Below are 22,771 nucleotides of genomic sequence, written 5' to 3' on the forward strand. Positions count from 1 at the left end.
AGGGTCCTGGGATGGAGCCCTGCATCGGGCTCTCTGCTCTGCAGGGAGCCTGCTTCTCCCTCTCTGACTGCCTCTCTGCCTACTTGTGATCTCTCTCTCTGTCAAATACATTTAAAGAAAAAAAAAAAAAAACTAAAAATATCATTCTTTTCAATTATGTGGAATTTAAGAAAAAAAAACAGATGAAAATAGGAAAAGGCAAAAAAAAAATAAGGCGAAAACAGAGAAGGAGGCAAACCGTAAGAGACTTAACAAGCGGGAACAAACTGAGGAGTGCTGGAGAGGAGGGGTGTGGGAGGATGGGTAACTGGGTGATGGGTATTAAGGAGGACACTTGAAGTAACGGGCAAAGCTGGGTATAATATGCAAATGAATCACTGATTTCTACCTCTGAAACTAATAAGACAGTATATTTTAATTGAATTGAATTTAAATTAAAAAAAATTTTTTTTAATTTAAAAATCTATGTCATTTTTAATCCAGCAGTTCCACTAAGGTAGAGCTATTAATTGCAAGGAAGAAAAGATGTCTTGCATGTAACATTAAATGAAAAGTTAGGGGCAAAGCAGTAAGGATGAGGGGCGCCTGGGTGGCTCAGTGGGTTAAAGCCTCTGCCTTCGGTTCGGGTCATGATCCCAGGGTCCTGGTAGAGACCGCATCAGGCTCTCTGCTCAGTGGGAAGCCTGCTTCCTCCTCTCTCTCTCTGTCTCTGCCTGCATCTCTGCCTACTTGTGATCTCTGTCCATCAAATAAATAAACACAATCTTAAAAAAAAAAGACAAAAAAAAAAGCAGTAAGGATGATATAATCTCATCTACGTTAAATCACACCTATAAAACTAAGCTGGTTCTATAATAAAGAGACTCCAAAAGACAGTGGTTTAAGCAAGTCAGCAATTTATTTTGCTCTCAAGTAACAGGTGGAAGGAAAGCAGTTCAAGGCTGGCAGGCCAGCTTCTCCAGCCTCAACACACAAGCTCCACAGCTCCCATATCACAGCTTAAGGTCCCCCAGAATCTCAGCCAGAAGAATATACACCCAATCCCTTATTTAAGGGCCCAATCAGGAAGTTCCATTCACATCCCACTGCCCAGTCACGGGGCCACAATTTAACTGCAAGGGAGGTGGGGAAGCCAAGTCATCAGCAAAGCAGCCAGGCGTCCTGGCAAAATTCCAGAAATTCGTCAGTAAAGGAAGGGGGAAACACATGACAGCAGCCTTCTCTGCCACATGTATTTGCAAATACATGGAAAAACAACCTGGAATAAATAGACACTAATTGCCTGAAATTGTTTTAACGGTGATAGTACATTTATGTAGGAACTAGGAAGTTTTAAAATTTCACAAAATTTAAAAATCCTTTATTGTTGCTTGATACCAATATAACACATTAAATACATTAAATCTGTCTACATCGTACGAAGCTTTTTAAGTTCCAAAAAGTAGATTCTATCTAAACGAATAAGTTACTCTCTATTGTTAAAAACATTACACTTGAGTATCTTCCTCTAAGACCCTCCACCTGGGAGGCCTGATGACCATGCTTATAGATGTCCACACTGAGACACGGGCAGAATGGCAACCTGCCCAAGGTCCCCGCATGCTGGTGGCAGAGCTAAGAACGAGAGTGAGGACCACCCTGATTTTACTGCATAGCTTTTTGATGGCATTTTCTATTTGATGAGAAGGTTACAACTTCTCTCACTCTTGGGGCACCTGAGCCACTCTTGGTGGCTCAGTCGGTGAAGCACCTGCCTTCGGCTCAGGTCATGATCCCAGGGTACTGGGCAGGTCGTGGTTCCAGAGTCCTGGATTCAGCCCTGCATTGAGCTCCTTGCTCAGTGGGGAGTCTTCCTCTCCCTCTCCCCTGCTCATGCTCTCAATCTCTCTCAAATAAATAAATAATATCCTTTTTAAAAAAAAAAAAAGATAAACCTCTCCCTCAGTAGAGTTCGGATTTCAGAAAGAAAGAGAAAATGAACTGCATTCAATCTGACAATAAGGGGGAAGCGATTTCCTTACAGGCTAATGATTACAAAAATAAAAATAAAAAAAGAACTTCCCAGAAACAAAAGTCATGAGTTTTGACTCCCTTCTGAGCCAAATTCTCAAGTTTAAGATTTATTGAGCTGTTTAAAAATCCTTTCTATGACTTCCAGATAATGACAGGAGACCGAAGAAAATAACAGAATCTTCTTCCGCTAATACATAAATCACTCTAAAAACAGAATAAGATGAATAAGCCAGAATGTTTTTAAAGAGCAGCAGAAAATCCTGGTGGGAATCATGACTCTAGGACATCTCCTCGCTACCTCTAGGATTCTTTGGCCCGAGCTATTTAACAAAATCTCCGGAACGGCGGGGTAAAACGCAAATCCTCCAACCAGAACTGTGTGGAGCCCAGCAAGAGGCTCTTCCCCACTCCCAAACCCAAACCCCTTCTGTCTGGGTCACAGGGAAGGGCATACAGATATGGACGCAGCTCCTCACGTGCAATATAAACAAGGTGTAAAGAAACGGCACGGGAGGAAGACGAGCACGATACGCGATACGGAGAAGGCAGAGAGGAAAAACAGCCTGCCACAGAGAACAAGCCCAAGAAAGAACTCCACTGTGACAGCTCGAGAAGAAATTTAAGGAATGTAATGAATTTAAGAAAACAAGACTTCAGGGCTGAGACGACAGAACAACAGAGAGAGGGAAACAAGAAAATCGAAGCTAAGAAAGCAAACTGAGGATCGAAACACCACCATCACAGAACTATAAATGCATAAGCAACAGCCAGAAAACAGCTGAAAACCAAACGTCCAGAACAGGAGCATCGCAGGGAAGGCAAAGGACAGAGAGAGGCGGACACAACTGGACAGAAGATAATGCGCAGGAGAGTGATGGTGCCCAGGACAAAGTCATCAGCATCCTCAGAGAAGCAAACAGTAAATAAAATAAAAAATGCTCCAAGTCCCCTCCCAGCACATAAGCAGAGAGAGGGGGCCACAACAGTGGTCACGACATGGTAATGGTGGCACACCGGCTGCGGTCCGGAGTGACGTTTGTATGCCTGTGTGTGTTTTTATTTGTACTCACTTTTGATTCGGCTTAAGATTTGTGTATTTTTTAAGATAATGTATTTTATTTTCCTAAAACCAACAGTCCCCATAGAGGGGAAAAAGATGTCCTTTGCTTTAAGTTAAGCCCATGTAAGCTGAGTACACTACAACCTTCTGCAAGGACAGGCCCCATTATTTATTACTGAGCTATTTCATGCTTTACTAGTAAAAATACCTGCCGATTTATAGTACCTTAAAAGGAAGACTGTTTAAAGGCAATTAATATATTCAAAAGACAGTAAGTCTCATTTGTTTATGGGTGGCAAATGATAAATTTAAACATTTAAAAGCTATGCACCAAAAATAAATATCTGTTATCAGATATTGGTGAGCTAATTAATTGAATAGGTCTGACTGAATGTAAGACATGTTTTTAGCACCAATAAAATGAATTCTTGCGATTTCTTGTCTACAAACATCTAAATGAGTAGTAACGGGCTCTCTGATGGCATCTTTCGGGTGAACAAACAAATGTGATCCAAGCATTAACTGTTAGGTCCCTGATTTTGTAACATAATTCATAGTGCCAAAATAAAAATATCAACCCAAGTATTTTTAAAATTTAAGTTTTAGAGATGAATTTCTTCTTCCTTAAAGTTTTAAATTATGAGGTAGATATCAAAGTAAACATCAGACACAGCCAACTTCTGTTGACGAACATGATTATTAATCATAGGATTAATAATCAGAAATTCCCACTAGGAAATTGAAAGTTTAAAAAGTAATGTTGATCAGCAGTATTCTGGCTTAAGTTTCCAAATTCCTTCACCATTAGAAGTTCTATGAAAAGTGCAAAGATTTCGCAACAGTTCTCGGAAGACACAAGACTGTGAGGCTGATAACTTGGATTCGAACTCCTGCAGTATCTCGCGAGTGCTGGCCTGGCCATCCACGTGGGCCTGAAAAGCGATGAAGTTTCTCATGTCCACCAGCAGGTCATCGTGTTCGGTGGTGGAGGGTGGTGGTGCGGATGCCTCGTGGTGTGTATTTTCACTTTCCAGCCGCTCTGGCAGAATCAGGTGGTTCCTAGCTCTCATCTTAGCCAACAGTGAAGACGAAGAGAGGGCCGCGGGTGAAGACTCTGCATCTTCCATTTTCCCACTGAAGTGCTCGGAAGCATTATCCTTCCCATCCTTTCTCGTGACGCCGTCCTGGAGAAAGAACACCACTGCAGTGATGCGCCAGCTTCTAGTTCCTGGTCCCACTACTTCCCCAAAGGCCCTGAGGAGCCCCAGACCACAGAGAAACACTCGAGCCCCAGGCAATGAGGCTGACAGCAAAGAATGAGAGAGCATCAAACAAAAAGGGAGGGTGAGAGACGAGCACTGAAATCCACCCAACATTAAAGAACGTTTCTGGAAAAAACCCAAATCCCCCAAACTACACTCTTCACTTCATCATCATTCTGTGCGGTGAGAGGAGGGAGGGGAGGGTGGGGGCACCGAGCCTCCCTTTGGCGGGAAAGCCGGTTCCAGGAGGCACGGGTTCCGCAGGCTTCTCCTGCTCTTACTCCCAAATCCACCCTGACCGTGGCACTGAGGGACAAGGAGCTGTTACACAGCTACGCTTCCTTCTCCTCACTTTTCAGTCTTTTGACTCTTTCCCTCTTTGCGCCTCATGTGAGTTGCCCTAGAACACCACCACAAATCTAACTTCTTTCCACATCCCTACTGCCAAAAGCACCTAACATGGGAAGTCAAAGAAGGTTTGCTACTCCAAGTGTGTTCAAGTTAATCTAAAATAGGAGTCTCAACTTGGGAGTCTTCAACTTTTATCAGCAACATAGCCCTTGACTAGAAAAGACCAGAGAGAGCACTGAATGACGGGGTTTGGTCTAATCTTTACTCAGTGAAGCAATCAAGGCATCCGGGGGTTACGGGACCGGGAGAGACGGGCGCAAGGCTCCAGCAGCCAGTACGTTACATACAACATTCGAAGGGCTCTTCTCCACCTTCGTTTTAGAGGGTGGTACTCTCTGGAGCGGGTACCTCACCCCTGGATGGGGCAGGCGGAATGGGCAGCAACTCACACATCACCTATCCCCTTTGTTAATTTTCTCAGGCCCAAACACAGATTCCGCTATAGATTTGAGGTTAATACTTGGTCTTTTACAAAGTTGGCTGGTCCTTTTAGCTTCAAATGTAAGTGCTTCATTCATCAGAGCCTACAACACACACACCAGGTGTCATTATGCCAGTGTTTTTCCTCACATCTGACTCAGGTGTAGTTTTCATGGCAACGCAGCCACGTAAGTCTTGGACAAGAGAAGCAGCTAGGCCATCGTATTACCTGGCATTTCTCCTTTGAGCCTGTTGAAGAAGGGTGCTGCACAGAGATGTTGGAATTCCTTTTCTGACCAAATCTACTCCTAAATAAGGAAAAGAATCACAGTAGATAAAACGTTTGCTTTTGTGACTTAGACATGAAAATGCCCTTTCGACAACTTAATCTTTTCCTGGAAAAGTTTTCTTCTGCAAGGTTATTCTTTCATAGCCACTATGCTCATCCCCTTTAATTTTTCTACTTTACCCTCCTAGGAAGTAACTGCTGCATTTCAAGTAAGAACCACTCAATATCTTTTTCAACACAGGATGGAGACTATCCTCAGATTCTTGGTAGGAAGATTATTCTAAATGAATCTACCAAATAGCACAGTGGTTACTGACTGCTGAACACTGCCTAACCATCTCATTAAAGTGTAATTGCTATTCTGTTATCTTATTCTTAACATCATCTCTTAAACAAAACAGACCATGTCTCCTTTCCCTAAAACTCAGCTTTGGAAAGCAGGGGACAACGTAAGGCAAAATGTAAGATGATACGTCGTTCCCCATGTCCTCCAAATCTGGGTGACCCCACTGCTCCCTGAGCAATTTTCTACCGCGCCTGCTCTGGCTGTACTCCTAGCCTAGATGGTCTGGCCTCCTCACGTGCATGGCAAGGCAGTCATCTCTTACTTGATTCCTGCTGGCGCACCAGAAATGCCCCGGTGGCCCGTCCAGGTGGGAACACCAGACGCTGCCCCCAGACACCGCTGGCGAGAGAGCCTCAGCGCTTTCAGGGCGTCCTGGGCTACCCGGTTGGCCTCCGCCTCCACCAGCACATAATCTGGACTGGCTCCGTCCATGATGGCATCGTGTTTCATGACACTGTGCACTCCGACTAGCAAGAACAAAGGGAACAGTGACATGTTTCAGTTTGTACACAGTCACACTTTTTCCCTCTGTATAGTCTAGTATGTTGTGGGTAGAGAAAAAACAGTGAACACTTTCAGCTATTTGCCGAGGTGACTCTCATGACCCAGGGACTTTCCAAATGCCACTGCCACTCACCTCCATCACTACCCTACAAGGTAGGGACCAGTCGCTATCCCTGCTTTGTAATAACCTAAGTATAATGCCTTTGTCACAACTTCAACATCCCTGCTATCTGGAAAAGTTTAAAGCCTCCTATTAATCAATCAATTCTTTATCGAAAAGAAAAATATAAAAATATAAACCAGAATTATGGAATTTTTAAAAAGCAATGATCATGAAAGTGCTACTTATCAGCAGAACTTAATGCAGGCACCAGTGGAAAATTCACAGCCTTAAATATTTATATATCAATAGAAATGAAAGAATAAAAACAAATGAATTAAATTTCCAAGTCAAAGAGTCTTATAAAAGTTCAGCCAAAAAAACCCTCACCAAAGCACAACAAAAACAAAAGCACAAGGAAGAAAGTAATAAAGATAAAAGCAAAAACTAATGAGGTAGAAAACAACCATAGACCTAATTAACAAATTAAAATGCTGGTTTATGTTTAAAAAAAAAAAAAAATCACAAAATAGTCAAACCACTAGCTTAACCCGACCAAAAAAGGGGTGGAAGAAATATACAAAATTAGAAATGACAAGGGAGAAACTATCTTGAGACAGGAAGAAATTTTTAAAAAATTATTACAAGAACATTTTCAATGCCTCTGAGCAAATAAACTTGAAAATTAGGCAAAAGAGATCATTTCCTAGAAAAACAGACCAGGAATTATAGAAAAAAACCAGAAAGTCACCAGTAAACTACCTTACAAAAAAGTTTCAGGCCCAAATGGTTTTTCCTGAAATGCCATATAGAAACCTGGCGCTCCTGCACCCAGAACGACAGACAGTGACCTCTGGGAACTCGGGGCCGTCATGCTGTGAACACAGTGACTGCAAGGCCCGAACAGGATGACACCCCAGGGATGACGATGCTGTGCAGGACTGCCTGTCCTCCCTGGTTCTGAGCAACTGTTGAGTCTGCTTTCCTGAGTTTTCTCCTCTGACAGGAGCAATCAAGCCTTCCGACTTCCAGGAAGCCTGCCCTGCCTCTCCCCCACGGCTGTTACTTTAATCTGCGGCTGGAAAATCAGGTGAAGACAGCACGCAGAGAAACTTCCTATCACTGGTCAGTAGTACAAACCTACTCAGAGCACTGCACCCCTCCTGTGTGTGGCTATAAGTCAAGTACTGTTGTGCTCCAGAGTTTCAAATTCCTCTAGGTCTTCAGAAGAGAGAGGTGAATACGATTTTCAAAATGTCGATACATTTCAAATCTGAATTTTAGAAGAACAGATACTTCCAGTCGCGAGCCCACTCTGCCCTGGGAGTCAAGGCTGCGCTGCTAGAAACAGCCTACTCCTCTTCTGTTCCTAGCACACCTGTGACAAAGTCGCAAAAAGATTACCTGACTTTTTGAAAAGCTTTTCCAAAACATAATCATCATTGCTCTGTTCGCTGGTCTCATTCTCATTTTCACTGTCCCGCTTGTGGTACCGCCTTTTCTTCACGAGGTGTGGAATCCGAGTTCCTTCAAACTTAGCATCTCTGCGATGCTTAGAGCTCTTCAGCTTCTGCGCGGGCCTCCCAGGCTGCTCCGGGGGCTCCTCCTCTGGCACACTATGTTTCGTTTTTGACTTGTGCTTACAAAAATTACCTTCCGATTGCTTTTTCTCCCAAAGAGGCTCTGTCTGAGCCTGGCAGTTTTCTCTCCCGTCAGAAAGACCCTGCTTTTCATTGATACTTTCCTCACTAGAGACGCCATCCAGTTTGCTGATTCTTGGAGAATCTGGACAATCCCCCTGTCCGTTAATCACGGCTGACTCCTCCAGTCTAGGCACTGCCTTCGTCCCTTCTCCAGGCCCATCACTGCCAGGTAGATTCCGAGGTGTTTGGGGGGCATCGTTCAAAGGATCACATGGATCAGAAGTTACTGCATTTACTTCATTTACTGTCGCTGTAGATTTTTCTTCAGTGGATGAGGCCTCATTTGTGGATGCAGTAGAATCAGGAAACTTTTTGCATATTGGAACATCATGGTCTGCTCCAAAGGCTGGTGGAAGTTTTCTTTTTAAATGGAGCTTGGAAGCCTGAACTTCTGAGCCAGTTCCTGTAAAGAGGAAAAACACACTCAAGTTACATGACATAATTCTTCTGTACTTTATGATTTTAAGTGAAATTATTTTATGTAATACCTGCAAAAATCGCGCTTGTTTCAGTGCTCTGGGAAGGGTCAGGACTCGTTAGAGTGAATAGCTCATAAAGATCGTTGGACTTGAAAAATCGCCTTTGCTTTGGATCTTTTAGCACTCTGTTTGTCAGGAACTGCTTGAAAATTTGTCTAAAAAGATAAAAATTAAACTGGTATAAAACAATGTTCAGCTGCAGCTCAAAATCCCAGCTATAAAACAACATGAGAGGTAGGGTAACTGTAGCTGGACAAATGTGTACATCATCCCCAAGCTTTCCACCTTGGAAAATTACAATTCGAAGTTTATAAAATATCGGGCGGTCTCCCATGCCTGATGGAATTTAAATTACAAAGAGTATCTTATTATTTATACCCACTGAGCTTTTTCATCTCCAACGTCACATGTCAGAAATCACCTTTCTACATACAATCACATGACTCGCAGCCTCTCCAAACTGGAAAGAGTTGGATTCTAGAACTCCTGGACCAAGAGTCCCCTGCCCTGCCCTCCTCAGGACCCCTCTGTGATGGGATTCAGGATTCTCTCTTACTGGGCCTTTGTGAAGCCTTCCCTGGGAGCCATCTCACCCACCTTCCGCCCGCTGATTCACACTGCATGCTAAAGCTCCACACCATTGTCACTCTTGCCCAGAAACCCCCACAAAGCAGTTCTGCCCCTTCCCGCACCCCCTCTCACCCTGAGGCGAAAGCACATCTGAGAGGACGCTCTCCCTCACAGGACACAGCTCGTCTCCTGCCCTCTCAGAATAAGGCCTGGAAGAACACACACCTATCTGGGAGTGCCCCAGTGCCTAGTGGAAAGCAGGGAGCTTCCCTTTAAAAGCTGGGGTGCAGTTCAAGAATAAAGTCCTGGCAGAAGAGGGGGAGAAGCTGGCCGTATCTACACCCCATTGTTAAACAGCCCCTTGTCTAAACCCCTACTCGTACAGAGAGATGGAAAAAGAAACAGGTGTCCTGGTCAACCTCCCCCTCGGGGGCATTTGAGCCAAAGACCCATGCTGAACACAACTGCAAAGTGTGTGAAAATTCCAGGACATATTTCAACTTTGTTGCTTCTTAAAATTTTTACAAAAAAGGGCACCTGCATGGCTCAGTGGGTTAAGCCTCTGCCTTCAGCTCAGGTCATGATCTCACCGTCCTGGGATCGAGCCCCACATTGGGTTCTCTGCTCAGCAGGGAGCTTGCTTCCCACCACCACCACCCCCCAGCCTACTCTGTCTCTGCCTACTTGTGATCTCTGTCAAATAAATAAAATCTTAAAAAAAAATTTTTTATGAAAAAAAGATGGTACACTATAGTAGGTATGTACATTCTCTTAAAGAGTAATTAAGATGAAGTTGACACACAAGCAGTCCTTGAGGTTTTATAAGGTACAAGAATGATCAAGTTCAAAGACATTTTTAAAAAACTCACAATAAGCCATTTAAGCTTATTTTAGTGAGAAAGAAAAAAATACAAAAATGAAACAACAAAACACCCCCACATATCCTTTAAATTACAGCAACTATTGCTCTAAGATAAGAACACTTTTTTAAAACAATGCATTTAAAAAATTCCCAGCTCAACCCTGGTGGCGTACTTCTATAGCTATACCCTGACCGCACGGCAGCCAGGAGAGCTGTCTCCGGTCACAGCCGCCACCTGTACTGACCGGTGGTAAATCTTTTCTTCAATGGTGCCGGCAGTCAGAAGTCTGTACACAGTTACTTGTTTCTTCTGGCCGATCCTCCATGCTCGCTCCCGGGCCTAGAGCAGAGATGCACTTCAACAAGCACCCTTCCCGACGACAATCGCTCAAGAAAACAAACAGAGCTGGCCGCTTCCTCCCCCTGCCAAAGCCCAAATTCTGCCTAATGCTACTAAATACACCTCAGGCCCATTAAGGAAGATAAAACAGGCAGATGATAAAGACAGGCTGAGCCACCTCTAGCTGAAAAACAATGTGTGTCTGTAACTTTGCCCTCTCTCTTTGTACCCCAGACACGGTGATGAACGCTACAGATAAAACTGCTGGCGAGAAGCGCCTGGGTGGCTCAGTGGGTTAAAGCCTCTGCCTTTGGTTCAGGTCATGATCCCAGGGTCTTCGGATCGAGCCCCACGTCGGGCTCTCTACTCAGCGGAGAGCCTGCTTCCCCCTCTGTCTCACTCTGCCTGCCTCTCTGCCTGCTTGTGATCTCTGTCAAATAAAAAAAATAAAAAAATAAAAAACTGCTGGTGACTCTGCCCACCTGTGAGGCCGAGGGTGCCTTCCTCCATGCCTAGGACTAGGTAACAACCAAGACAGGGGCTCCGTGAGCAAGCTGACAGGGGCACCAAAGGCCCCTCCCAAGGGCTGGCCACTCAACTGTCTGTCACTCGTACTCCCCTTTACCTGAGTGTCTGTGCTTGGGTTCCAGTCAGGATCATAGATGATGACTCTGTTTGCCCCCGTCAGGTTGACTCCTATGCCACCCACCCGCGTAGTCAGAAGAAACACAAATATGGATGGGTCCTAGAGTAAGACACACAACACTGAGCACACACAGTTAGGACTAGTTTCAGCTCTTCATCTCTATCTTTACATATTCCACACACTGAAACCTCCTCCCAATACAAAGGGTAGGTTACATCCTAGAGACTGCTGGTCAGTCAAGATGCCATCTCACAACTTCTGCTTTTAATACCAGTTATAGTGGCAATAGCTCAGAGGTGGCTTTTCAAGAAGGAATACGTTCTTTGTTTACACACACAGAATCCAGCAATGCCCAGGGGTAAAAGCAAAAAGTCCCCCTCTACCCGCCGCCCATCCCCAGGGTAAGCAGGGCTCAGGTGGGTGAGGCTGCTCTTCCCTCCTCTGCACGGAGTAGCATACTGGGTTCTACTGTTCAATTCCCCCGTGTCACCTCATTGTATCTTGTAATCAGTGGCTGTCTTGAAGCGATTGCAGTGGTACCATCCATCTTGAGATAAGAATACTTTTGAGCTCTAAGAAATACTTCAAGGATGTCCAACATCTGTTTGGGAGAGGGGGTGGGGTAAGAGTTTAAAAATCAAATACACACCCTCGGTGAGGTCCACCTTTGTCTAAACAGTCATACCTTCCCACAGTCTTAAATTAAAAGGGGCTTCTTGCTGTGAGGCAGATCAATGTAACTACTACGAAAGTATCTGGTTTCTCCCTACTGTTCATTCTTATAGGCCATCTACCTGAGTTCAGACCCAGACTTGTTCACACCCTAGAACCTCACGGTAAGCCTTTTAAGAAAGCCAACTTCTGGGCACCAAGTCTACAGAAAGATCCAAGCTCCCAGAGAGATTTACAGGCTGCCACCTCAGTATCAGCAGGTGAATTTGCTTTTAGAATCATTATTTTAGATCATAACCCATTTCTTCACAACTGGCTGTAAGTCTTAAAGAACCAAACTGTTTCTTGTATGACGTTTGTATACTCACTTGTCTTGACTGAGAAAATAGCAATACTCGTTGACCCTGCTTGTGCCATATCTTCAACAAGGACTCAACTACTATCATTTTCCCAGAACGTTTCCAGTATCCAAACTGATCTTCTTCTAGTTCATCATCTGGAATACCTTTAGCATTCTTTGGACCTCCAGAAAAGAGATCAGGGTGGTTGCAGATTTTTCTTAGGGCTACAAGTCCAGAGAAAATCTATGGTATAAAAAAATTAGGTGCATTTGGATTATGCCATATAAAATAACATTCACTTGGGAAGGAAGGGAAGGAAACTATCTGATATGTAACACAGATTAAAAAGTAATTCTTGGGGCGCCTGGGTGGCTCAGTGGGTTAAAGCCTCTGCCTTCAGCTCAGATCATGGACCCCAGCTCCTGGAATTGAACCCTGCATCAGGCTTTCTGCTCTGCAGGGAGCCTGTTTCCTCCTCTCTCTCTCTGTCTGCCTCTCTGCCTACTTGTGATCTCTGTCAAATAAATAAATAAAATCCTAAAAAAAAAAAAAAGTAATTCTTGGGGTGCCTGTGTGGCTCAGTTAGTTAAGCATCCATTCCTGATTCAGGCTCAGGTCATGATCTCAGGGTCATGGGAATTAGCCCGCAACAGGCTCTGCACTCAGCATGGAGTCTGCTTGTCTCTCTCCCTCTCCTCCTCCCCCCACCCACACTCTCTCTCTCTTTCTAAAATTAATGAATATTTTTAAAAATCTTAAAAAAAAAAAGTAATTCTTCATCAGCTTCTTAGCTTCCTCCCTATTCACAGCATATTAGGAGCTAGAAGAAATCAACCTTCATTCATCTTTTCTTGACAAGGCAAGTTCTCTAGAAACAAAAACATTCTATTGGATCAAACATCTACTGGTCATATTTAATTGCTAATGACTTATTTTCTCTTACTAGGAAAAAAATACATAATTCACAGTATATAAAAAAATGACTCATCTTTTATGTGAATAAAAAAATGTCAGGGTGCCTGGGTGGCTCAGTGGGTTGAGCCTCTGCCTTCAGCTCGGGTCATGATCTCGGGGTCCTGGGGTCGAGCCCCGCATCACAGCCCCGCATCGGGAAGGGAAGCCTGCTTCCCTTCTCTCTCTGCCTCCCTCTCTGCCTACTTGTGATCTCTCTCTCTGTCAAATAAATAAATAAAATCCTTAAAAAAAAATGTCATGCCCATCTATACTAGGAGAAATCAGGTAAATGACTTAGCAGATGCATTCAAATACTACACTAAGTACCCCTCATTAAAGGTTCTGTAGTTAAACATATGCGTGAGAGGTTGAAGTTCCACCTACTTATACAGTAGAATATCAGAAAACACATCTGCATGGGAAATACACAAACGGGAAAGATATGGCCGTGGCTCACGCAGCAGAAGGGCACAGGAGACTGGGGGTGCCTGCCCTCCAGGCCCCAGCAGGAAGGCATCCTTCACAGCTTTCCAAGTGTGACCCAAATCCACCTCATAAGTACAAAAGCTCAAGGAGAAAAAGATAAACCATAATTTAAGCCAAGGTAGTTCTACTAGCGAACAACAGTTAAACAAATAATTAAAAATCTGAATAAATCAGGAATATTTCAGAACTCCCATGAAGAGTCATGTGTAACTCCTCTTTCTGCCTCCAGATTGATGCTTCCAGTACAGTGGCCACAAGCCACAGAAAGCCAGTCTACACTGAAATGTGCTGCAAATGTAAAACAGCCAACTTGGGAGACATAGTTTTAGGAAAAAAAGGGTAAAATACCTCACAAATAATCTAAAATTTTTGATTACATATTAAAAATGGCATTTTAGATCAAATTAAATAAAATTCATCACCAAAACTGATTTCACCTGTTCTTCTCTTTACCTTTTCGAATGTGACTGTTAGCAAAATTTAGAATCACACATGTGGCTTATATTCAGTATTTACAGGTCAGTGCTAATCTAGATCACCTGAAGCTTCACAACTTGAAGGCACATGAAGATAAGGGCAGATTTAAGAGAGATGAATAAATGTGAATGATGTAAGAACCTCTCATAGAGGCCAATCATAGATGAAATAAGAGAAACAGTGACCTATAGCCAAAAGAACTGAAATGACTTCCTCTGGAAGAAAAAGCATGCAGACATGATGGGACACAGGCAGCCACAACACCCACACTCATCTCTTTAGCAACCTCTGTGTATGAGCAGGAAGTGTGTTTCAGAGAGTAAGATGCTTGCTACTTAGCTGTACCTCCCATGAGGACAGACCCAAGACTAAGAAGTTTTATATGCCTAATAAATAAAACACAATTCACTTTAGGACCCTGAGGCACAAAGAAACTGATTAGTTCATATGGAACTTCAAAGTATATGCTGATTATAAACCCACTACTTATGCTTACTGAACAGACCTTTACCAGCATCTGTTACTGAGTATTGCCAATAACTAAAATGTTATTACTTACACAAACACTTATGATAGTTAATTCTTCCTTCAGGCCCCTGCTAACCCCAGCAGTCCAGGGCCACTTCCCTGTGTTCTGCTCGGAACGGACATCCCTGTAGGACTCAGCGTTACAGACCCTGTACCTAGCACTACTCTTCTGCTAGACCACATGATGTGGGGTTCAAGTGTAATGGTGCTGCAATATAGACAAAAGCAAGTGTGCTCAAATATAACTGCACGTTGTCTTACTTCTGCAACAGCTCTGAATTAAGGGATGGTTCACACCCAAGTTTTCCCTAAGAGGAAACTATCAAACAGGACTAGTACTAGCTTCCTTTCCTCCCCACTTCCCTGCTCTAGAATTCATTTCTGACCTGCATATCTCCATTGAGAATTCTGTAAACTTCTTTGGAATCAATAAAATTTTGGTAGACTTTATGTTGCTCCTCTGTAAGACGGCAAAATAAGACCTATGGGGGAGAGAAAAAAAAAAAAAAACCCAGAGAATTAAAAAAAATAATTAAAACATCAACAAAGTTTTCTAATCAAAAAAGCACAACCTATACAATATTAACAAAGTACCTCTTTTTTCAAAAAGCCAAAATGGTGCCACATTCCAAAGCTAAACAAAGACACAGTCACCCCTTCTCATCAGTTCCTCCACTTCTGTCATCCATCAACCTCTTGGTCCCCACCCACTATCCCAACAGTCCCTGAAGACTGGCTTCCTTCCCAAAACAACGTTCAGCACAAGTCCTCCTCCATCGTAGCCTCCAAGCACTCAGACAGCCCATGCCCCTCGCTCACACTTCACTTCAGCACACTTAACCAGGGACCCTACCCTCACTTGACCTGCCCCCTTTCCTAGAGGTCAAAGCACAGGTCCACGAGTTTACCAGACCTGTCCATCCTTCCAGCCCAGCTTTGCCTGTTATTCCATGCCAGAATGTTCCCTTTCTGCCTCTCAATCCTCCTCTCCTTCATATTCACTCTATTCCTTGGCTAGTCATAAACCCAAGACATCTTCCTTTAGCTACCCCTCTGCCACCTACTACTTCTGCCTTGTAAACTTTCACATGAAGACTGACTCAAACTCCTGCCTTCAGGTCATAATCCCAGGGTCCTGGGATCGAGTTCCTCATCGGGCTCCTCGCTCAACAAGGAGTCTGCCTCCCTCTCCATCTGCCCCTATCAGCACCCCCACCCTGCTCATGCAGTCTCTCTCATACTCTCCATCCGTTCAAATCAATAAAACTCTTAAAAACAAAACAAGACCAAAAAAATGGACAAAACATCGAAGACAGAAATCGAAGCTATCAGTCATGATTCCCTAATTTTCACCCCCTAAAGTTTATCTATTTTATCTACCTCACTTTGGTTTTTTTGTTTTGTTTTGTTTTGTTTTTAATTTTCAGGGGAATAGCTAGTTTCCTCTTTGGGAACTGGGACAACCCTCTGACCTTCAACACCAGATCTAAAAACCCTCTCTTCTTCCTCTGGACAGTGCTCCACCACCTTACTCTCTCCAAAAACTGAGGGGGGAAAACTCCCTAAAAGAATTATGTGTACTCACGATCCCCACACCCTCCCCTTCTGTCTCTTCTGGGACAAGCCTGGAGGGCATACCCACTGAGAAAGTGCTATGAACGAGCTCACTAATGATTTCCTAGCAGCCGGCCACGCCGAGTCCCTAGGCCTCATGCTTCCACTTCCCCCAACTGCCTCCTGCCTTTCTGCCCAGGCCTCCTGTCTTCCCAGCTAGCCCCTCCAGATACCGGCTCCACTGTAACTTCTTTCCTCTCGGTCTGTGTATGTGCCTCGGGCAACCTCACCCCTGCTCATATCTTCCACACCTTCCTGGCTCTGAGGTCACAACTACATCCCTGCCTAGAACTCTCCTCAGAACCCAAGACCCACCTATAACTGCCTTTTGGGCAGGCAGATGTGCAGTGGACACTTTAAATGACCCGAATCAACTCACAACTATCTCCTCTATGCTCTGGCCTTTTGAAGTGCCTGTCAGCAGATCCATCCCAGCATCTAAACAGGAAGCTGGGAAGCACCCGCCAGCCCCACACCCTCCAGGGCTCAGGCCCATCCCCTCCAGTCCCTCCCGACCCCGCTGTGAACTCTGGAAGGACCACCTAACTCACCCCTTTGCCTCCACTTTCCTTCCCCTCCAATGCTTTCATATGCTGCCTGAGTCATCTTTTGAAAATATGAATCTGAGTATTTCTAATTCCTCACTTCTTAAATTTGTATTTCAGTCTTTAAAGACAATGGTAACAGAGAAAAGCCTTTTCTCTGATAGCCACAAGGTTAACTGAACTAATCATTCACCAGATGCTTAGTGTGTACAAATCACTGTTTTAGGTGTTGCGTGGCACTTTAAGGTCCCGATCTCAAGGAGATCTAGTCAAGAGCCTAGTGGGATCTTACAACTTCAGTGTGTGGGAAAGCTGGAGGATAGGGTGGAAAAACCTCCAGGAAGAGGGAACATCACATGCAAATGGAAAGACAAGTGGCACATGTCTGGAAAACAGGAACTGTTTCCAAGCTATTTGTCTTGGCTCCACATGGATTACAAAGAAGAGATATTCTGGGACCCCATAGTGAAAATAAATTGGTGCAAAGAAGCTAAATCAGGATTCTTGATGGGAAGAGGGCCATGAAGGCGTGTCAGCAGGAAGAGGAGCCTGGGAAAACAAAGCCAGCGATGCTGTGCGATACCGAATGAGGTGGAGAGCGCCCACGGCTGGAGGCCAGTAAGACCGTCAGACGCCGCCGCACTACTTTACGAGGATGCGGCGCAAAGTGAGCGTGCGAAAAAGGACAAAACAGCACAACAACTGATGGATTGGGATCAGCCACGGCACAGAGCACTGTGGCCCAAGACACTGGCGGCAAAGGGAGACCTCTTAGGAGAATGTGGAGATCAAGGGTTGACTTTGGAAATGAGTTTGGGGGGAGGGAAGAGGCGGGGATGAAACCAACCTTGGTGACAGATCTCCGAGACCCTTTATAGTTTCAACACTGAGAATCTACAATGTATTTACTATTCAATGTTAAAAAGAGGGTGCAGTCGTCTATTGCAATAACAGAACACTAGGATGGGCTTTAAAAGAATGCCCCTTCTACAACCTGAGTCAGATAACGTCGTTCCTTGGCTCCGTCTCTACCTATGAACTGCTTCCTCACTCACAGTAAAATCTGAAGTCTTCACCAGGACCAGCAGGCCCTGATGACCTAGCCAACTAACTGACTTCTCCCTCCAAGAATTCTCATCCTTCTTCCTGCCCTCAGGCCACAATGCCCTCCCTGCTGGTCCTTGGAGGTACCAACACCCTCCTACTTCCATCAACCTGGAATGTTCTTCTAAGAACCCCATGATTTGCTTCCTTTACCTTCTTTAGGCCTCTGCTCAAATGTCTGTTTATCAGAGAGGAAACATCTCACTGTCCCTTTTAAGAAGCCCACTTCCGGTGTGCCTCGGTGGCTCAGTGGGTTAAAGCCTCTGCCTTCAGCTCAGGTCATGATCCCAGGGTCCTGGGATCGAGCCCCGCATCGGGCTCTCTGCTTAGCAGGGAGCCTGCTTCCCCCTCTCTCTCTGCCTACTTGTGATCTCTGTCTGTCAAATAAATAAAATAAAATCTTTAAAAAAAAAAAAAAGAAGCCCACTTCCCCAAATCCTCACTCTATATGCCCTATTCCCCTGACTCTGCTCAGAGTTTCCTCCACGTTACTGCTGCCTACCAGGTGGCATGTGTGTCTGTGACTGTCTCCCCTCCTCAAGAACGAAGGTGAGTCAGGAGAGCAAGCAGTTTCTCTGTTCACTGCTATCTCCCAGGAACAGGCCTGGCACCTCCAATTTATGGCATGAATGAGTTGGGGCGTGAAGAAAATGGGGAAGTTCAAAAGTGCAGCCACAGGAATCTGTGTGTAAATAGGACAAAGATCACAGCCTGTGAACTAAGGAAGAGTCTTGCTGAGGGCAGGTGCCACAGCAGGCTCACTTATCCCATACAGGTGTATACAGATAGAAACCAGCTGCCCTGAGCACAGCAACCACACCCATTAGCCTTACCAATTCTGCATGTGAAAAGCAGAATAAACCGAGAGGTATACCCACACATTAGGAGTGGGTTGGTAACTCCTGGATTTACAGACCTGTTCATTTTTATCTGGCAAAGAAAGGCTCATTTTGACATCTGACTTCATTCTCCGCAACAGGTATGGATTTATGGTATCTCGTAAGACACATGCACATTTATAAGCAGTTTTAACCTTTAAAAAGAGAAAAGGGAAAACAATTACTTACGTTTAACAAATGCATTTGTTCTTACCTCTCAACTGATTGCAATGTTTAAAAAATTTTTCCAAAGACCTATGTTTATACATAATTGGCTGGAAATGGTTGAAAATAGTTTGGAAAAATTAGGATAAGTTCCATATACTCCAGAAGGTGGTACCTTTCCAAAGGTATCATCAGTTAAAAAAACCTTATTACCAAAATGTACAACAAAAGAACTGGTAATCTAATCTTGTGTCTAATTCCTCCTCCATACTTTGCTTTAATTATTATTATTATATTGCTAGACCCTACAGTAGAGATTTCTTCAGTTCTCGACTACCCTCTAGGGGAAAAAAACGGCTTTCAAATGAATCTCTGTTTATAATCTTGCATTCTCCTAAAGCTACAAGGGAAGTGCTGCTCTGCAAGACTGAAGATCAAAAGCTAACTCTGGGGGAAAGCTGCAGCTATGGGAGCAACCAGATAATAAGCAGAGATTACTGCCCACTGGGGATTTAGGAGAGTAAGTTCAAGAAAAGCCCTATGATCCCAGAAATGAAAGGTCACTCTAGCCTGAGATGGAGCATATGGTTCTGTAATGGAGCATAGCCACATGAGATGGGTATTAACTGTATGTAGAAAAACAAAGACCCACAGCTCTGGAAACACTCCCTCTGCAATTCACTTAAAGGTAAACAAAGAATTCAGTAAATTATTGATACTTAAAAAAAAAATTCTGAATAGGCTTAACAACCTAGTAAATTACTATTTAACGGAACAAGAAAAATTTTAACCAAAGTCTAACAAAATTAGCTACAAAATGAATGAAAATAAAAAGAGTCTGAATGTAACACATACAGAAAAATTCATATTAAAAAATTAACATAGGGTGCCTGGGTGGTTCAGTCAGTTAAATGTCTGCCTTTGGCTCAGGTCATGATCCCAGAGTCCTGGGATAGAGCTCCACATTGGGTTCCTTGCTCAGTGAGGAGCCTGCTTCTCCCTTTCCCTTTGTCCCTCCCTGCCCCACTATGCTCTTTCTCTTTCTCTCAAATAAAAAAATAAAATCTTTAAAAAAAAATAATAGTGAAAAATATTTTAAAAAACCCTAAGAATACCCTCACTCAAGTATGTATACATGTATACACACATATGTGTGTTCACCTTGTGTGTATGTGAGCATGTACAGAGAAAAATACAGGATTTATTTGGAACAGCAGACAATAACAAATAAGTTCAATTAATCAACAACTTCTAGTTACAGGTAATATCATAACTGTATCATTCAGCCACTGATTACAAATTATCCGTAAGAGGATGATCAGGTATATATTATGGTTTGGAATACAGAGATAATAAATTTCAAAATTTAATGTGACACTACGGTCCCACCAAGAAGTATACTGTTAAAATTCTTCCTAAAAATATATACAGTATGTTAAGGAAACTATCTCCATATGCCCACCTCTACTCACGTATTTCTCCTCCAGAAGCACGAGTGAGCTAGATGATGCTGCTGGAAAACCAGGGCCGGGTTGGTGAGCACCTGGCTGCTCACTCCCACTTCCTCCTGCCCGCCCAGCTCTCTGGAGAGTTCTCCTTCCCCCGCCCCTCCCTCTTCCTGGCCCATTGCGGGGAACTCACAGGGGTCAGACCTCACAGTGGCTGGGGATGGGTCTGTTTTTCACACCCAACTCTCCTTAGAGGAAGAACTGAAACTCTGGAATGTGGTGGGGATAGAAGAGCAAGGAAGACTAAGAAACCCAGTTTTAGCCTTGATGTTCAGCCACGTTCTCTGTCCAACCTTCCTAGGCAGTCCTGTGCTTCAGGCAGTAACGTGGATTCTAAATTTTTTTTCCCATCTGCCTCCCTGTCTCTCTGACCACACCACATGGTAGGGATCCAGAACTGTATTTCTCTTAACTATCACTCCCAACCTCCCAGTGCCATGGAAAATGGAGACCAACTGAACATCTAAGTTTCCTTTCTATTCCTGACAAGGCAGAGTGATATTACTCACCAGTTCTGCCTTTTCCAGAGCTGAGAAACCTTACCTTAGGCCAGTCACCAAACCATGGAATCTCAATAAACCATGAGTAAGAATGAGGAGGTTCTTATCAGTTCTAAAATCTAAGGTTAACATGCAAAGCCAAGAAGCAGGCCATATTCTTGGTAACTAATGTTCTCCCCGCTCACCTTCCTCAGCCTAGCACAGTCATCTCTCCTTCAGGAATCCTTTCTTGACTCCCACAAGCTCTGATATTAGATATCCCCCCTGATCATAGTCCTCACTACCCTGTACTACAATCATCCTACTGAACTGAGAACACAATTCAAGGGAAGGTTCTGGTTGCCAGCCACCTCTCATCATTTTAGCCCCAGCCTGAAACAATAAATAACTGCTGACAGATGATCTTCTTGGGATTCAGTAATTCATGACAACCATGGACTTAAAACAAAAAAGCAATTACAAAAACAACAGCTCTGGGGCCCCTGGGTGGCTCAGTCAGTTAAGCATCTGCCTTCAGCTCAGGTCATGATCTCAGTGTCTTGGGATCAAGCCCCGTGTCGGACTCCCTGCTCAGTCGGGAGCCTGCTTCTCCCTCTGCCTGCCACTCCCCCTGCTCAGGTTCATTTCTGTCTGCCTCACTCTCTCAAATAAATAAAATCTTTAAAAAACAAAAAAACAAAAAGTTCTGCTCCCAAAGACCTTATAACCTACAAAGGGAAAATAGGTAAGTACATAGACTTTTAACACAAGGATGTCAAGGAAAAAAGAGAATGTTTAGAGGGTTTCCAAATCTCTCTGTAAAGTGATTTATTAATTCCAAAGAAAGTGGTTAATTCAAAGAGTTTAGAAATCTGGTAAATACCGCCTCACCCAAGTAATCAGACACTACCAACTGCCACTACCCATGAAGGATAAACCAACAGCATGTGCTAAAGTGAAACACCAAGAAAGACAAGTCACAGAGAGTGGAAGACAAACCCAAAGGGAGGCACATTCTACAAAATACAAGGCCTGTCGTCTGGAAAGTCACGGAAGGCAAAACAAAAACAGAGGAACTGTTGCAGATTAAAGGAAGACTAAAGAGACAAGGAAACTACTGGAAGAATTGACAAAATGTGGATGACTACAGTCTAGACCTCAGAGTTGTACTGTGTTAAATTTCCTCCTGATTTGGATATTTTTACTGTGTTTATATAGGAGGCTGTCCTTGTTCTTAGGAAATACACACTGAAGGATTTAGAATAAAGGGACATAATGTCTACAACTTGCTCTCAGATGATTCAGGAAAAACAAACAGTATAAATTTGTGTGTATGGGTACACAGAAGTAGGGAAGGAAGGAAGGAAAGATAAAACAAATGTGGCGAAATGTTAGCTGATGCTAATAACTGGTGGATCTAGTAAAAGAGTACAGGAGTTCTTTTTATAATTTTTCCAAATTTTATAATTTCTACCCCATTTCCTTTATCTTAGGGGCCCCCGTGTCTTGTTTGTTTTATGGGAAAAGATGCCATTTGGAACTTTTGCTCCCCACCTTCTTTCTCAGAATCACCATCCAAGTCCAGGTTCAGGTCCTCACCACCCTCACCACCCTGACCCCTAACAATTCCCAGAGGTCCCTCAAAGCCAGCCTCAGTCCCATCACCACCTGCAGCCTAAGTGGCCCTGGAAGAGCAGCCATCTTTCAGCCTCCCGCTCAGACACCTTCGGTGGCTCTTTGCTGCCTGAGAGCCTCTGCCTCCCTCTCAAAGCCCCCATCTCTGGCACCCACACCTTCCTGGCTACCTCACAAGCATCTCCAGGGCAATCAGGCATGTCTCTTCACTGTGGCCCATGGCCACACAATATGGCTGTGGTCACACCACTGCCCTGATCTAGAATGCTCTCATTTTTCTTGGCCTGTTTTCCCAGAACTGGGTTAAAGAACATTTAAGTGTTGTACTAAGTCCTCTCTGAACAACTCAATCCTCCCTGGCTTTCCCTTCTCTAAGCTGT

At 44.0% G+C, this 22,771-nt stretch overlaps 1 protein-coding gene across 4 annotated transcripts in view; it reads right to left on the reverse strand.

Moving 5' to 3' along the window:
* Positions 1–879: 879 nt before the first annotated feature.
* The window catches only part of ERCC6 (ERCC excision repair 6, chromatin remodeling factor), a 75,842-nt gene continuing 53,950 nt past the window's right edge, over positions 880–22,771 (reverse strand). For 3 of the 4 annotated variants that reach the window (XM_032312456.1, XM_032312455.1, XM_032312458.1), the window contains 11 exons: positions 18,643–18,759; positions 14,850–14,945; positions 12,046–12,261; positions 11,496–11,606; positions 10,985–11,104; positions 10,265–10,359; positions 8,597–8,742; positions 7,810–8,511; positions 6,064–6,268; positions 5,396–5,474; positions 880–4,257 (listed from right to left, as the gene is read on the reverse strand). In XM_032312456.1, the coding sequence (XP_032168347.1) occupies positions 3,838–4,257; positions 5,396–5,474; positions 6,064–6,268; positions 7,810–8,511; positions 8,597–8,742; positions 10,265–10,359; positions 10,985–11,104; positions 11,496–11,606; positions 12,046–12,261; positions 14,850–14,945; positions 18,643–18,759 (2,307 nt within the window). In that variant the 3' untranslated portion in view covers positions 880–3,837. The remainder of the gene's footprint in view (positions 4,258–5,395; positions 5,475–6,063; positions 6,269–7,809; positions 8,512–8,596; positions 8,743–10,264; positions 10,360–10,984; positions 11,105–11,495; positions 11,607–12,045; positions 12,262–14,849; positions 14,946–18,642; positions 18,760–22,771) is intronic. The other variant, XM_032312457.1, reaches the window with a different exon arrangement.

This window comes from Mustela erminea, chromosome 14, assembly GCF_009829155.1.
Source record: "Mustela erminea isolate mMusErm1 chromosome 14, mMusErm1.Pri, whole genome shotgun sequence".
Classification (NCBI taxonomy): domain Eukaryota; kingdom Metazoa; phylum Chordata; class Mammalia; order Carnivora; family Mustelidae; genus Mustela; species Mustela erminea.